This window comes from Podarcis cretensis, assembly GCF_951804945.1.
Source record: "Podarcis cretensis genome assembly, chromosome: 14".
Classification (NCBI taxonomy): domain Eukaryota; kingdom Metazoa; phylum Chordata; class Lepidosauria; order Squamata; family Lacertidae; genus Podarcis; species Podarcis cretensis.
Genome location: NC_137183.1, coordinates 19,313,768 through 19,328,420, shown reverse-complemented (window position 1 = coordinate 19,328,420; position 14,653 = coordinate 19,313,768). Strand labels below are relative to the sequence as shown.

Below are 14,653 nucleotides of genomic sequence, written 5' to 3'. Positions count from 1 at the left end.
TCCTAGTATAATGCATTTGCATATGCTGGTTTCACTGATATATGGATTATCATGCACACTTTTACCCCAGTATATGCATTGTGTACACATTGTTTGGCATTGCAAAATTTGGAGAAGTGTGAATTTGGAAGGATGGCTGCGTCTCGTTTTTTTGCTTATGGGTTTAATAAGTGTGAATGAGGGAGATTTGCCTTTTAATGCAAACAGAATTGTATTTCTCCCCCAACCTTGATGCTTAAAAATAATCTCTTCTTTCATGTTCAACCATAACCTATCTAGATGCCATGAATTGGCCTTTATGATACCTCCGTGCCTTGTAATACAAACCAGCTTCCTTAAAATTGGTAAACAATGGCCCAAACTGAACATTAATCTCAGGTAATTTTTGCATGTAGAAAGCATAATGTTATTTTTACACTCTGCCAGTGAGCAAAGGGTGGCTAGACTGGTTCTTTGGAAACAAGGAGCTTGCTAAAGACAGAGAGCATTTCTCAGCTGCAAAGCAAACACAATGTACTGAACACCCACAATGTGACAATAAATAATTTTAACGTCAATCAAAGTGGGAGCATTGTCGTTGAAATTAAATGGAAAAGGGAGGGAGGGGGAAGAGCTAGAGATAGGGGGTGTAAACCAAACAACCTGAAAAGATGCTAGGATATTTTAATGTGCTGATTGATAATGTTTTGCTTGGTTGTTTTTAAACAACTAATTTGCCTTAAATAAAAAACACCCAGAAATTTGATTGACTCTTCTAAAGATCCCCTTTACAAAGAGAAATACATATTTGGGGGGGGGGGAAGGCAGAATCAGAAAAGCAGAGTTTGCAGGATGGCAAGTGAGGAAGCTGTGAGATGCTTTAAGAATAAAAGAAAGCACATTAAACATGTTCAAATCAGGAGCCTCAGTTTTTGGAACACGCACACACATATAATTGTCAAAATATACACATGCAATAAATAAATAAATAAATATACCTTCTGTAAAAATAAAATAAATCCACCAACTCTCAAACATAAGAAAGAAAAGCAAAATGATATTCCCACACAGGATTGATAACAAATGAATAATCCAAACTAAAGAGAGAGAAACCATCATAATGATGTTCTAAACTTGGATATTATAGCATTCACTGGTGATGGTCAATGGCCACCCATTATTGGAGTACACAGTTGGCCAATCAGTGTAGACAGTATTAACCTAGATAGACCAATGGCCTGACTCAATATAAGGTCACTTCCTATGTTCTTTTTATGATGCTTTCTACTACAGTCATATCTCTGGTTACATATGCTTTGGGTTGGACGATTTCGGATTGCACACTGCACCAAACCCAGAAGTACTGGAATGGGTTATTTCCAGGTTTTGGCACTTGCACATGCGCAGAAACACTAAACCGTGCTTTGTGCATGTGCAGAAGCACTGAATGGCGACCCGCGCATGCACAGACATGGCGCTGCGGGTTGCGGACGCTGCGGGTTGCGGACGTGCCTCCCGCACGGATCACGTTCACAACCCGAGCGTCCACTGTAATGCCATTTCAACTTGAGTAGCATCCATAATTTTCAAACACAGGGACATAGGAAGCTGTCTTATGCTGAACCAGACCATCAGTCCATCTAGTCCAGTATTGCCCACACTGACTGTAAGCAGCAGCTCTCCTGATAAGGGTTCTTCCCAGCCCTACCTGGAGGTGATGGGGATTGAACCAGGAACCTTCTGAATGGAAAGCAGAAGCTCTACCACTGAGCTACCGCCCTTTGCCATAGCTCCCCTTCCTCTTAGCATTTCCTCTCTCTCTCTTTCCATCCTCCAGGCATCAGACTCTTATTTTTTTGCTCAATTGCACAGCTTGCAGATGGAATCTCTCTCTCTCTCTCCTGTGTGATGCACAGTCAGAGGAGTGGAAGAATTACATTGGGCTGAAAGTGGTGTCTCTCTCTCTCTCTCCTGTGTGATGCACAGTCAGAGGAGTGGAAGAATTACATTGGGCTGAAAGTGGTGTTTACTTTTACAGGCTGCAAAAAATAGATTTGGAGAGGGGGAATGGGGGTGGGTGGGGGTGGGTAGGGAAAGTGAAAGCAGGAACTGAAACTATAATTAGAATAAACAGCATATAAATGGCCAGGTAACCATTGATTATACAGTGTCATCTCAGCCAGCATCTGTTAGTCAGGAAACAGTGAATGAACTTGTCTCGTCTCTGCACGGACTACCAGATTAAAATTCCTCATACCGTACACATGGCATTCTAAAGCGGTGGGCATTGACATAAGGGGTATTCGTTGTGTGCTAAACCACAGAGCCTAGGACTTACTGACGGGGTGAGCTTCCGTTGCTCGGTCCCTGCTCCTGCCAACCAAGCAGTTCGAAAGCACGTCAAAGTGCAAGTAGATAAATAAGTACCACTCCGGCGGGAAGGTAAACGGTGTTTCCATGCGCTGCTCTGGTTCGCCAGAAGCGGCTTAGTCATACTGGCCACATGACCTGGAAGCTGTATGCCGGTTCCCTTGGCCAATAAAGCAAGATGAGTGCCGCAACCCCAGAGTCAGCCACGACTAATGGTCAGGGGTCCCTTTACCTTTACCTTTATGGAGTGACAATGGTCTGGAATGCTGGATGAGGTTTTAAGAGGAATATTGTGGGGCCAGGGCTGTGTTTGTGCCCCATGTGCTCCTGTGTGGCGGCCGGTGCCCATTGGGGCTGGGAGGGCAGGAGGCGGGGAGACCAGCAGTTGGTGGATTCAGAGCCAGTGACAGGCAGAGCCATCCCCTGATTGGTTGTAAGAAGGCAGGCAGGTGAGGGCAGGCTAAGGGCAAATTGAGATTAGTGGGGCAGTGCCAAAATTGCCCTAATCGAGTAATCACCATTGATGCCATGGGAACAGTCAAATGCAATGAATGCAGCATTTGGGTTTGGAACTTAGCCTCTGTTATCTATCTGCTTGCCTGTCTAACCACCCATTCTTTCAGGTTCCTAGTCCTTATGCTTTGAAAATATACTTGCATGTGGACAATGCCAGGTGAATCTCTGGAGCGAATGGGGCTTCATTCTTTCCCTCTAATTAACAGAAACACATGCAAAACAGGTTTGGTTTTTTTTTACTTCAAGGAAAACAGAATCAACTCCCAAAGAAAAGAAATGGTACAATTATGGCTTATCACACTACTTATTATTTATAATGGGCTTTGGAGAGTTGAGCATGCTCCATTTGCACAATCTTATTATGCACCTTTAAAACAGCCCTGCAAGGTTGCTCAGCTTTGTTGCCATATTGCAGATGGGAAGCTGAGGCTGAAAGAGGTTTGCCCAAGGTTTCCTAGTGAATTCATAGCCGAGCCAATATTCAAAATGTCACCTTCTTGGTTTGTGGCTCGGTCTCATTTAGAGCTACAGGAGGCGGAATGTCTACATGGATCACAGATTTCACATTTTGCTGGTGCGGACTGTAGGTTACCATGGCGCAGTATTTGTCCCCTCAGCGCGAACTTCATCCTACATAGTTTGTTTTTAGTGAGCACTTTCAGAATAGCCGCCTCCCAATTTCCTTATTTGTTCCATCCCAAAGAGTCTTATGGGGAAGGTCCAATTCCTTTGGCAGGCATTTACATAAAAAGAAATGGCATTTCAGGGAGAGAAAAATAGATTGGGTGATTATGAGATGTTTCTAATGTTAGTCATATTCAGAATAGACCAATGCAAATTAATGGACATGACTCACTTAGGTCTATTTGTTTCAATACGTCTGCTCTGAGTTGGGTAGAACCAGTGCTTTTTTTTTTAAGGTATGCAGGTGTATGCATACCCCTAAACATTTAGTGAATCTAAGTTTGGCCTCATTGAGGGGCAGACTTTCAATATGAGTAGGAAAATGAGAGTACGCCTAAACCTTTTTTAAGAAAAAAAGCACTAAGTAGAATCTTATATTTCTCTGCCTCCTCTTCCAAATACAGTGGAAGCTTGGGTTGCAAACGTGATCCGTGCGGGAGGCACGTTCGCAACCCGCAGCGCCGCATCTGTGCACGTGTGGGTTGCAATTTGGCACTTCTGCACATGTGCAAAGTGTGATTTAGTGGTTTGCACATGCACGAGTGCCGAAACCCGGAAGAAACCTGTTCCGGTACTTCCAGGTTTGGCGCAGTGCGCCACCCGAAAACATGCAGCCTTAAGCGTCTGTAACCCGAGTAGGTATTCAGACTGTAGGTATTCAGAAAAGAACCACCCTTTTACCATTATTATTGTTACTATTATTAATAATAATTTATTAGGAACAAAGGAAGCTGTCTTATACTGAATCAGGCTATTGGTCCATCTAGCTAAGTATTGTCTACTGGCAATGGCTTTCCAGGGTTTCAGGCACAGAGTTTTATCCCAGTCCTTCCTAGACATGCTGGGGATTGAACCTGCGACCTTCTGCATGCAATTGAGCTCTGCCCCTTCCTAGGAACACAGCGGACAATTATGCAAAAAACATGAAGAAGCCTTATATTAAAAATATAACGGGTGATATTCAACCAAGTTTTACTCTGAGCAGATCCATTGACATTAACAGACCTAACATAGTCATGTTCACTCTGAGTAAAACTTAGTCAACTACCACTCAGTATATTTACTGAAACACTATGCTTTACGGAGCATAACCACCATGGCTAGCAACTGTGTGTAGTGTGTGTGTGTGTGTGTGTGTGTGTGACAAAATAAGTTTTTTTTTTAAAAAATGGGCTCACAAACTTTTTATTTTTATTTTATTTTTATTTTTTATTTTCTTTCTTTCTTTTTTTTAAACAGTAATTTCAATTTATTTTACTTTGATTAAATAAAAAAAAACTTGCTTTAGACACTTTGGGGTATAATTTTTTGGACGACACGCTTGTGTATTAAAAATTAAGTCATTGTATAGAAACAACAAAAACTAAAATGTGGTTGTTCCCTCCCCATCTTTAACCTAGTGATGGCCAGAAGCAAATCTGTAAGCCTCCAGAAAAAAGGTGGTATCAACATTACTTCAATGCACAATAGAAGACAATCTTGGAACAGACTCCATCAGCTCTGCAGCCACTGCCAACCCCAACTGCAGCTCCTGGTGGTTTCCACAGTTCAGTTGTTTCCTGAGCTCTTCTGTTCTGAGCTGGTGGATGTTGCCACAGCAGTGGTGGGGACCAGTGCAGCTTCGTGTGCAATGCAATCAGTGTTGGTCTTCACAAAGGCAGCCCCTGCCTTTTAGTGAGGCCTACCAAGAAGTCCTGCTTTGGCAGCCAGAGCTTCATTCTGCTGAATGTGGTACAGTCATACCTCATGTTACGTTTGCTTCGTGTTACGTTCTTTCAGGTCACGTCCCACGGCAACCCAGAAGTATCGGAAAGGGTTACTTCTGGGTTTCGCCACTTGTGCATGCGCAGATGTGCAAAATGATGTCATGCGCATGCGCAGAAGCAGCGAATTGCAACCCACGCGTGCGCAGGCGTGCCGCTGCGGGTTGCGCTCTTTTCATGTTGCGAACAGGCCTCCAGAACGGATCCCACTGTACTCCTGAAACCTCATAGATATCCTCTGGGTCATTTTCAAATACTTCTGTAAGCAGTGCTCTGAGCAAGTCAGTCTATTCTGGATTGACTTCTCGGCAGTGAAATCTTTCACACAATCCAGGAAGCAGGTTTCTGTCCGTTTGTTACATGTCCCAATAAATTCCTTGAACTGCTTGATCTGATCAGATTCTGATATTTGTCCAGCCATATTTTAGCGCTCAGATAACTGCCACATTAACCCTCATGCTGGAGACGAATCAGCGCCGGAGGACTTTAGGATAGCTTTACCTTCCATCTCCTCACAAAACTTTTTAGGAGTGATGTGGTGGCTTAGACGCCTGCAGGTTCTGTGCTGCCTGAAACGGCAGCGTGGGACTTGCGTCTACCTACTGCCTCTCCCTCAGCCACCCTACAACTGAGGGGGAGGCAGTGGAAAAGCTCCAAGCATCGCAGAGGTTTGCCCCGTCCCCATGGGCATGGATTACCCTGCCCCCATGGGCAGCACACCCCACCCCTAGCTGCAGGACACGCCCCCGCACCAGGCACCCAAGCGCCTAGCTACGCCACTGCCTCCATGAATTTGTTCCTGCCATCTAAGTGCAGACCCTCCAAGTGTCCTTATTTTCCAGGGACAGTCCTGGATTTACAGTTGTTGTCCCGGTTTCTGATTTGTACCCAGAATGTCCTGCTTTCCCCTATTTTCATTGGAGAAATGTTGGACGGTATGGAGTTATGCAACTCCCGTCAAGGAGATAAGTAACTATACAACCTTTAGAAGACATCTGAAGGCAGCCCCGTATAGGGGAGTTTTTAAAAATGTTTAATGTCCCACTCTTAGCATAGGAATGGTGTCTGAGTCTCAATCCTTCTCCTAAAACAGGCCCAAGCAAGTTGGTATGCATCTAGATTTATCTCTCTCTCTTTTTTTAAGGGAGTGCTTTGCCACACTGCCATCTAGCGGTAGATTGCTGAGGTTAGTTTTTCAAAAGGAAGAAAATGGAGGCCTTAGAAACGCAGTACAGCTTCCTCTTAGACTACACCATCTTTCCTCACCTTGGTGCCTTCCAGATGTTGCTGTGCTGACTGGAGGTGATGGGAGCTTCAGTCCCAAAAATCTGGAGTGCACCAAGCTGGGCGAAGGTTGGACTGGACAGTATGCATGTACATTCAAACAGTGTGTTATTCCTGATGGGCAGAGGAATAACAGAGTCAAATCCAAAAGGAGAAGATGTTGTTTTTGTTAATAATAATGATGATGATGATGATGATGATGGTATCTATTCAATGAAACATGCTAAAAATGTATCCTTTGTTTGCTTGCTTTTTTAAAAATTCCCAAACCGCTACAGCTTCCACTTCCTCTTTAAAAACAAACAAACTCTAGTTAATCATCGTTAGGGTTGTTGCCACCTGACCCAGGATACAAGTCTTGGAATGCTCTTTTCTCTTTTTAATCGCCCCTCAATCCATAGAAATTAGCCGGCAAACATTTTTACAACATGGAGAGAAGCATTATATAACCTGCTGGTGTTTGCAAACTGCTGTTAAGGCCAGAGAAGCAGATTGGTGGGGTGGGGTGGGGGGGTAGGGGAAGTTGGCAGCTTTATACACCTCACATCCTTATTTAGCAAGAATAGGGTCGACTTTCTGATTCCTGACCCTGGCAAAATGCTGCTCCCATTTTGCACTGTGGGGGGTTCCCTACACACCATGACAGTTCCGCCCCTCAGTGCAGGCATGGAGAGTTCAATCCTTCTGTATATAATCTTTTCAGTGCCTGCTAAATACATTCCACTTTCATCAATGTTTCTAAATGGAGATCTTCATTACAACTGGTCCCTGGTATTGGATTTGAATTGATTTTATGTATGTGCCAATAAATATGTGTGTGTATGTTTAGCAGGTGTTTTAATTCTTTTTATCAATGTATGCTTTTATTGTACTATAAATTGCTTCAGGATGCCTCATGGAAAATAAATAATAATAATAATAATAATAATAATAATAATAATAATAATAATAATAATATGGACCTGGGCTGCAGTGGGGCACTGCAACCCCCCCCCAGTCCTCACTCTAGGGTCCCAATCCAGACCTCTCTCTCCTGCCCTCCTATCTCCCATGCAAACACACGCATACACAGTAGCAAACCATGTGCCAGATATAATGTGCAGCTTGGTCCACAAAGACTTTTAAAAATGGTCTTCAGAGACTGGCATATGTTTAACCAATTTCCTCCCGACACCAGGTTTTGTGATTTGTGAGCATAGCATCATTTCAGATATCAGGGGGTAAGGAAATATTTTCAGCCACGTTTCCAGACCTATTTCGTGATATGTTAAATATTAAATTGCAAAGAAAGGACATCTATTTTAGGAACATAGAAAGCTGCCTCATGTGGAGCCATTGCTCTATCTAGCTCAGTACTGTCTACTCTACACTGGCTGGCAGTGGATCTCCAGGTTTCCAGGCAGAGGACATTCTCTATCCTGCCTGGAGATGCCAAGGGATTGAACCCAGGACCTTCTGCCTGCAAAGCTGGTGATCTGCCACTGAACTATATATATATATATATATATATATATATATATATACATATATATATAAAATATTTATTCCAGTTTAAAAAATTACAAAAGAAAACACTAGATTAAGCAAGAAAAAACAAGACCATGAATACAGACAAGCAATAAAATAAAATAAAATAAAAAACCCAGAAAAATACAAGCAATCAAGGGGAAAAAAGAAAAAAGAAAAGAAAAAAAAACAAAAAAAAACAAATCAAACCTTGCCATAACTTATTTTCCATTTGCTTATTTCCTTGACCTCCTCACACTTCCCTTTTTTGTATTTTAGTTCAATTAGATATTTCAGCAAATCCTTTCCATCTTTGTTTTTATCCCAATAATTTATCTTAACATACTGTAATTTTACACTCTCTTCTTTCACCAATTAACTATCCATTTTTACTTAATCCTTTATATCATTTCTGCTATAACCACATAACTTCATTCCAACATCCTTCTAACATTCCTTAATTTTATAATGTTTCTGTAAATAAACTTTAAATTTCTTCCAATCTTCTTCCACCCACTCTTCTCCTTGGTCTCGGATTCTGCCAGTCATTTCCGCCAATTCCATATAGTCCATCACCTTCATCTGCCATTCTTCCCGGGTGGGTAAATCTTGTGTCTTCCAGTACTTTGCAATAAGTATTCTTGCTGCTGTTGTGGCATACATAAAGAAAGTTCTATCCTTCTTTGACACCAATTGGCCGACCATGCCCAGGAGAAAGGCCTCTGGTTTCTTCTGAAAGGTATATTTAAATACCTTTTTCATTTCATTATAAATCATCTCCCAGAAAGTCTTAATCCTTGGGTATGTCCACCAAAGGTGAAAGAATGTACCTTCAATCTCTTTACACTTCCAACATTTATTTTTGGGCAAATGATAAATTTTTGCAAGCTTGACTGGTGTCATGTACCACCTGTAGATCATTTTCATTATATTCTCTCTTAAGGCACTACATGCCGTAAACTTCATACCTGCCACTGAACTATAGTCCTTCCATTGGCTTAAGAGCATTTGCTGCATTTATAGGTTAATGCCTCTTAATAGTGATAGGACTGTTATCAACACAGGTCGAATGGCAGTCGTCCTTGCTTTTCAGTACTTGTAGCTCTGGCAGCCAGGCCTGGTTAGGAGGGATGCCAAGTCTTTTGCAGCTCAGATCATGAGGTGTGAGGTGGTGGGGTAGCTGGCGAGTATTCACATCAGTTCACCAGTTTGCATTTTAACGCATGTTCCTCTCAACATACACATTGTTACAAGCAATTCCCCCTAGCCCGATGCGTTGCTGAATTATTTATCTATTCATTTATATACCGCTTTCTGGCAAAAAAAAAAAAAAAAAGTTTACAATTCTAAAAATGAGTTGCACAAGCCTTAAAACATACACATCCATCATTACAATGCATAATAAAGCAATCTCATTAAAACATTAAAACAGAAGCATTAATCATTAAAATACGCCGTAAAAACTACCCCATTAAAAGAACGCTGTGATAAAAAGGAGGAGGCTTGTATGTTATCTTCCACTAACAAGCATTTTTATGCTCACTCTCTCCCCTCCAATAGATGAAAATGTTGGACGTGTTTTCCGGCTGAAGAATCTCATTGCAAAATTCAGAGAGGTGTGAATTTTGAAGGCTAGCTGTATTTCATTTCCCGCATTGTTTTGGGACGTGTGAATGCTTTGAGGCAACAAGGCTTCTGAATATGAGTTGCAGGATGTTACAGTGCTCTTGTGGTCGGGTCCTGTTTGTGGTTGGCCCCTGTGAGAACAGGATACTGGATTAGATGGGCCTTTGGTCTGACCCAATAGGGCTTGTATTACCTTCTTAAGGTTTGCATCAACATGCGAACCAAACTGAATTCCTTCTCCCATCCCTAGGCAGAGCCTGGGTACTAAGGCGTGGCATTTTGAGGATCACAGAGTGGAACCTGGTGTTTTCCCTTGTTTATTTTTCATTATAGTTATCCCCCAGCCCCCAATCCTTTGTGATTTGAAGGGTGCCTTATTATATTGTACGCTTCCTCGGGCATTTTGTAAATGGAAAGGTGTGCGTGCGTGAGAGAGAGAGAGAGACAGAGAATAAAACTGATTTGCATAAATAATCAGGTGGACCAGATGGAGGGTTGTGGCTGTTGATTCCTTCCTTTCTTTCCTCCTTGGTTGGCTAAACACAAAATGCCAGCCTTGCCACTTGCCTTCCACCCCGCCCCTCTCTAATCGCTGATCCAGAAAGTCAATGTTGTTAGAGGTATTCATGGAGGAGGCAGAGAGGAGCCTTCTGCAGCATCTCAGACAGGCTGGGCGCACCCCAGAGAGTAGGAAGCAACCCTTTGGTGTGAGAATAGGAGTGGGTTCCACCAGGGACACATAGAGTGTCCCTGTCTTCAGCCGCGATGTGACAGAGGGCACATATCACGGAAGCCGTTGGCTTGTGTGCGTTGACTCCCTTCGATACGCACAATTCCATGCCGTATTAGCAACCCGTTTTCTCATGCCGTGACAGGGCAGTGTGTGTGCCTACACACACACACACACACACACACACCCCGCCCTAGTATATGCCTGCATTGTTGTGGTTGATGGTTTTGAAGATTTCCCCTCACCAGAGGACAAGGAGGCTGGCTGACACAGTGAGCTCTTTGTCTGGCGGTGTTGCCCGCCTGTCATACAGCTCCAGTCATCCTCGTTTCCTAGCCATCTTTCACAGAACACAGAGACTTTGTGGGGAGCTGCCTCGGAATTTTAATGTGCCTGATTTTTCAAGCCGGAGACTCAAATAATAATATGCACAGCTTGTGTCCCTTTGCTGAGCCATTCCCTTAATGCAACGGATAAACAAATAAACAGAACAATCTCCTCAACGCAGAATGGGGAAAGAATGAAAGGAATGGCATGGAGCACTCTCAACAAACAGAGGGGTTCCATATTCCCAAACTCTGGAACTCTCATTTCTCTTAGGACACATGCTCTCCCCCCTCCACCTCCATGCCAGAAGCCTTCCTTAGTAGGAAATTGGTGTCTGGATCTATCGATTTCTGGTTCTCCCATTTTCCCAATCTTAAATTCAATTCTCCGCATTTCTGCAGCAATTTGTGATTTTTGTTTGTTTGTTTAATTCCTTGTGAAAATTCTTCAGGGTTTGAGTTAAAATTTCTCTCAACGTACACATTTTTCCCAAGCAAGTTTTGACTAATATTTATGGTTTCCCCAATACAATGGATTTTTGTATGTTGTTTTCATTAATATTTATGTATATGCACACATTACTCTTCTATATGCATTTTTGTACACACTGATGAGCTGGAGAAATACAATGAAAAACTGGGGAATGTGTAGATTTGAAGGATGGCCGTGTTTCAGTTTGTGCATTGTTTCAGAAAGGGAGAATTTGGTAAGTTTGCTTTTAAATGAGAACTGAGTTGAATTTCTCCCCTGCCCCTTGGGGTTCCTGTCACAGAAGCAGAGACAGCAACAAAACAGTGTCATGTTTCCTTGGTAGAGCCAGGACTTGCTCAGTCTTTTGGTAGAAGGAAATTGAATCAAGGAGCTTCTAGATGGTTGCTATTTTCCAGTGGGATTAAATCTCATATTGGCAAATTCAGGTTGCACAATTAAAGTCAACTTGGCAATCTTGCTCAACAAACACACTCCCCCAAAACAACAGCAACAACACCAGATCAGGCCTTTTGGTGATAAGGAAAGGGATGGGAAGTTGCACTAGAAATTCTTGGATAACGATTGCTTGATGCATCATGTATCACCCCCAGAAGCAAATCAGCATTAATGCTCAGTAAATCATCAGCATCTTCTAACCTTCCCACAAACTTTGTGCCAACCAGTCAGGATGAATGCTCAATAACCAGGTCATCTGGAAGCAATATGAGAGTGGGATAGCTGGGATAATTTGTTCACCATGGACCATCCAACTACATCTCCCCTTCTTCTGACTTACGTTCACTTTCTGCACCGTCCATTCTCTGAAAATAGGCTGCAGTCCTATGCATACTTACATGGGAGTCAGCCCGGTTGAGCTGACTTCTGAGTGAAGATTTGTTTATTAACTTGGTAGCCTGACTTTCCACCAAATGGTGCTGAAGCAAGTAGTAGTTGCTTTAAATGTATGGTGTAGATGTGACATCTCTTTACCCTTTGATTGTCTCTGAGATGGTGTGCAACTTTAGGTGTTTGTGAACACAAGGAAATAGGAATCTGTCTTATACTGAATCAGACCACTGGTCCATCTACTCTATTTCGAACTTAAAAATGGAAAGCGTAATGCTGGTGATCAACAAAAGAGGTTCAAAGACTCTCTCAAGACAAATCTTAAAAAATGTAGTATAAACACTGACAATTGGGAAACATTGGCCTGCGAGCGCTCCAGTTGGAGAACAGCCTTTACCAAAGGTGTCATGGGGTTTTGAAGACACTCAAACTCAGGACAAAAGGGAGAAATGTGCTAAGAGCAGCCTTTCTCAACCTCTGGGTCCCCAGATGGTAGTTGTAGTCCAACAACATCTGGGGACCCACAGGTTGAGAACCGCTGGCTAAGAGGAAGGCACATTTGGCAAATCCTCGCCATGATCAGCTCCCACCCAGAAACCTATGTCCCCACTGTGGAAGGACGTATGGATCCAGAACTGGCCTCTACAGCTACGTACGGACTCACTGTTAAAACTGTGTTTATGGAAGACAATCTTACCTGGCTATGAGTGATTGCAGAAGAAGAAGAAGACCATCTAGTTCAATATTGCCTACAATGGCTGACCGTGGCTCTCCAGGATTTCAGTCCCAGTATTACCTAGTGATGCCTGGGAATGAAGCTGGGACCTTCTGGCTGCAAAGTAGATGCTCTTCTACTGAACTTCAGCCCTTCCCCATATCATCAATGCATGTGGAACTTTACAGCAGAAGGAGAGAGAGAGAGAGAGAGAGAGAGAGAGAAAGACAGATAGACAGACAGACAGACAGACAGACAGACAGACAGACAGAGAGTGAGTCCTTGCCTCAAGTAACTTACAGTCTCAGATTTGACAGGGATAACTGAAAGAAGGGGCAACATTGATAATTTACAGCACTGTCTAAGTCATTGCCGGTTTAGCCATCCTACTAGTTACCGCATGTAATTAGTGGCATAATAAAAATACAAAATTAGGAATTATGATAAAGTATGAATTACAGCTTCACAAATTGCTCATTACAACATCATAAATGAGCAGACTGTGAACTTCAGTTATTACAAGTCAGGAACATTTTTCAACACCAAGCAAAGTTCACTAGGGTTCTCAAACAGTACACATTTTAATTCAAACATTCTTCAAAGAGATGAATGTGCCGAGCCAGTTTCACAGTTTTGCGAGCCCCACTGCAGATCTCTCTGGTTCTTGAAACGTGGTCATGGATCATCTCCTAAAATGGCCTGATGGTTTTTATAATCGTTTTCTGAAACGTGTAAAATCTTGCATTTTGTCCTAATCATTAGCCATTGTTGTCCCCCATGCGGCTAGCTCAGAGTTTGCTGGGAAATGGCACGAACATGGTTTTGAGTCAACCTGACACCTTGTAAACTCACAATCTACAGTTTTGTCCCCCGACCAAAATGATCAAGGGGAGGAAAGGTTGCAGCCTTTGATACTTTTCAGTTTGGAGAAAATGTAAGAGCGAGGTGACACGAGCTGAATCTAAATATATATATATTAAAAAACTGTGAAAATGCTTTTTAAATAAAACTTTTTAAAATATATATTGACTATATATTGAATTTGCCATTAGCTCACCATCGCCATCTAGTGTCATATTTGTACAATGCACTTAAAATGCACTTAAAACATTATATTTGCAGCTATATAGCTGAGTCCACAATATAAGTTACTGATATGCAGGTCTTCCTGTTATATACCTGCTGAGAATGACAAGGCATATGACCCTCACCTGAATCTCATAGCTGTCCTGACAGGTGATTTTGTCTGCAGCCACAGTGTGGAAATAAAGGAGGAAATTGCCCACCAGATGCCAGGCACGCTATTATTCAAATTAGGTCCCAGTGTTTTTCTTACAATACCCTTCTCAATGAATTAATCAATTTTAATCTAGAATGTAAATTCTCTATAAGAAATTCTCTTTTGCTCTATAAGACTCACTTTTTCCCTCCTAAAAAGTAAGGGGAAATGTGTGTGCTTCTTATGGAGCGAATGCAGGCTGCACAGCTATCCTAGAAGCCAGAACAGCAAGAGGGATCGCTGCTTTCGCTGTGCAGCGATCCCTCTTGCTGTTTTGGCTTCTGGGATTCAGAATATTTTTTTTCTTGTTTTCCTCCTCCAAAAACTAGTTGTGTCTTATGGTCTGGTGTGTCATATAGAGCAAAAAATATGGTAATTCTATTTAAGTTATCTTAACATATTTAACTAAATAATCTTTAAATTTCTTCCATTCCTCTTGATACTCCTCTTCCTTCTGGTCGCGGAATCTTCCGGTCAGGTCAGCTAGCTCTGAGAAATCCATCATCTTCACCTGCCATTCCTCCACTGTGGGTACTTCTTGTGTTTTCCAATTTTTG

The 14,653-nt window shown here is 42.4% G+C and overlaps 1 protein-coding gene and 1 long non-coding RNA gene across 3 annotated transcripts in view; one reads left to right on the top strand and one right to left on the bottom strand.

Moving 5' to 3' along the window:
• The window catches only part of LOC307203547, a 117,502-nt gene that overhangs the window by 90,572 nt on the left and 12,277 nt on the right, over positions 1–14,653 (top strand). The window lies entirely within an intron of this gene.
• Positions 4,834–5,819, bottom strand: LOC307202723 (mitochondrial import inner membrane translocase subunit Tim9-like). Of its 2 annotated transcripts, none has more exons than XM_079952901.1 (2): positions 5,528–5,819; positions 4,834–5,284 (listed from the first exon to the last, which is right to left on the bottom strand). In XM_079952901.1, the coding sequence occupies exons 1-2, from the start codon at positions 5,731–5,733 to the stop codon at positions 5,221–5,223; spliced, it is 270 nt and encodes an 89-aa protein (XP_079809027.1). In that variant the 5' UTR covers positions 5,734–5,819; the 3' UTR covers positions 4,834–5,220. The 2 variants fall into 2 exon arrangements, with proteins under 2 accessions (XP_079809027.1, XP_079809028.1); XM_079952902.1 differs by having other exon boundaries at positions 5,615–5,819.

Coding starts and splice junctions, on each gene's coding strand:
- LOC307202723 (XM_079952901.1), bottom strand. CDS start 5,733: ATGGCTGGACAAATATCAGAATCTGATCAGATCAAGCAGTTCAAGGAA. Junction 5,285..5,527: donor ATATCTATGAGGTTTCAGGA/GTACAGTGGGAT, acceptor TGAGGTATGACT/GTACCACATTCAGCAGAATG.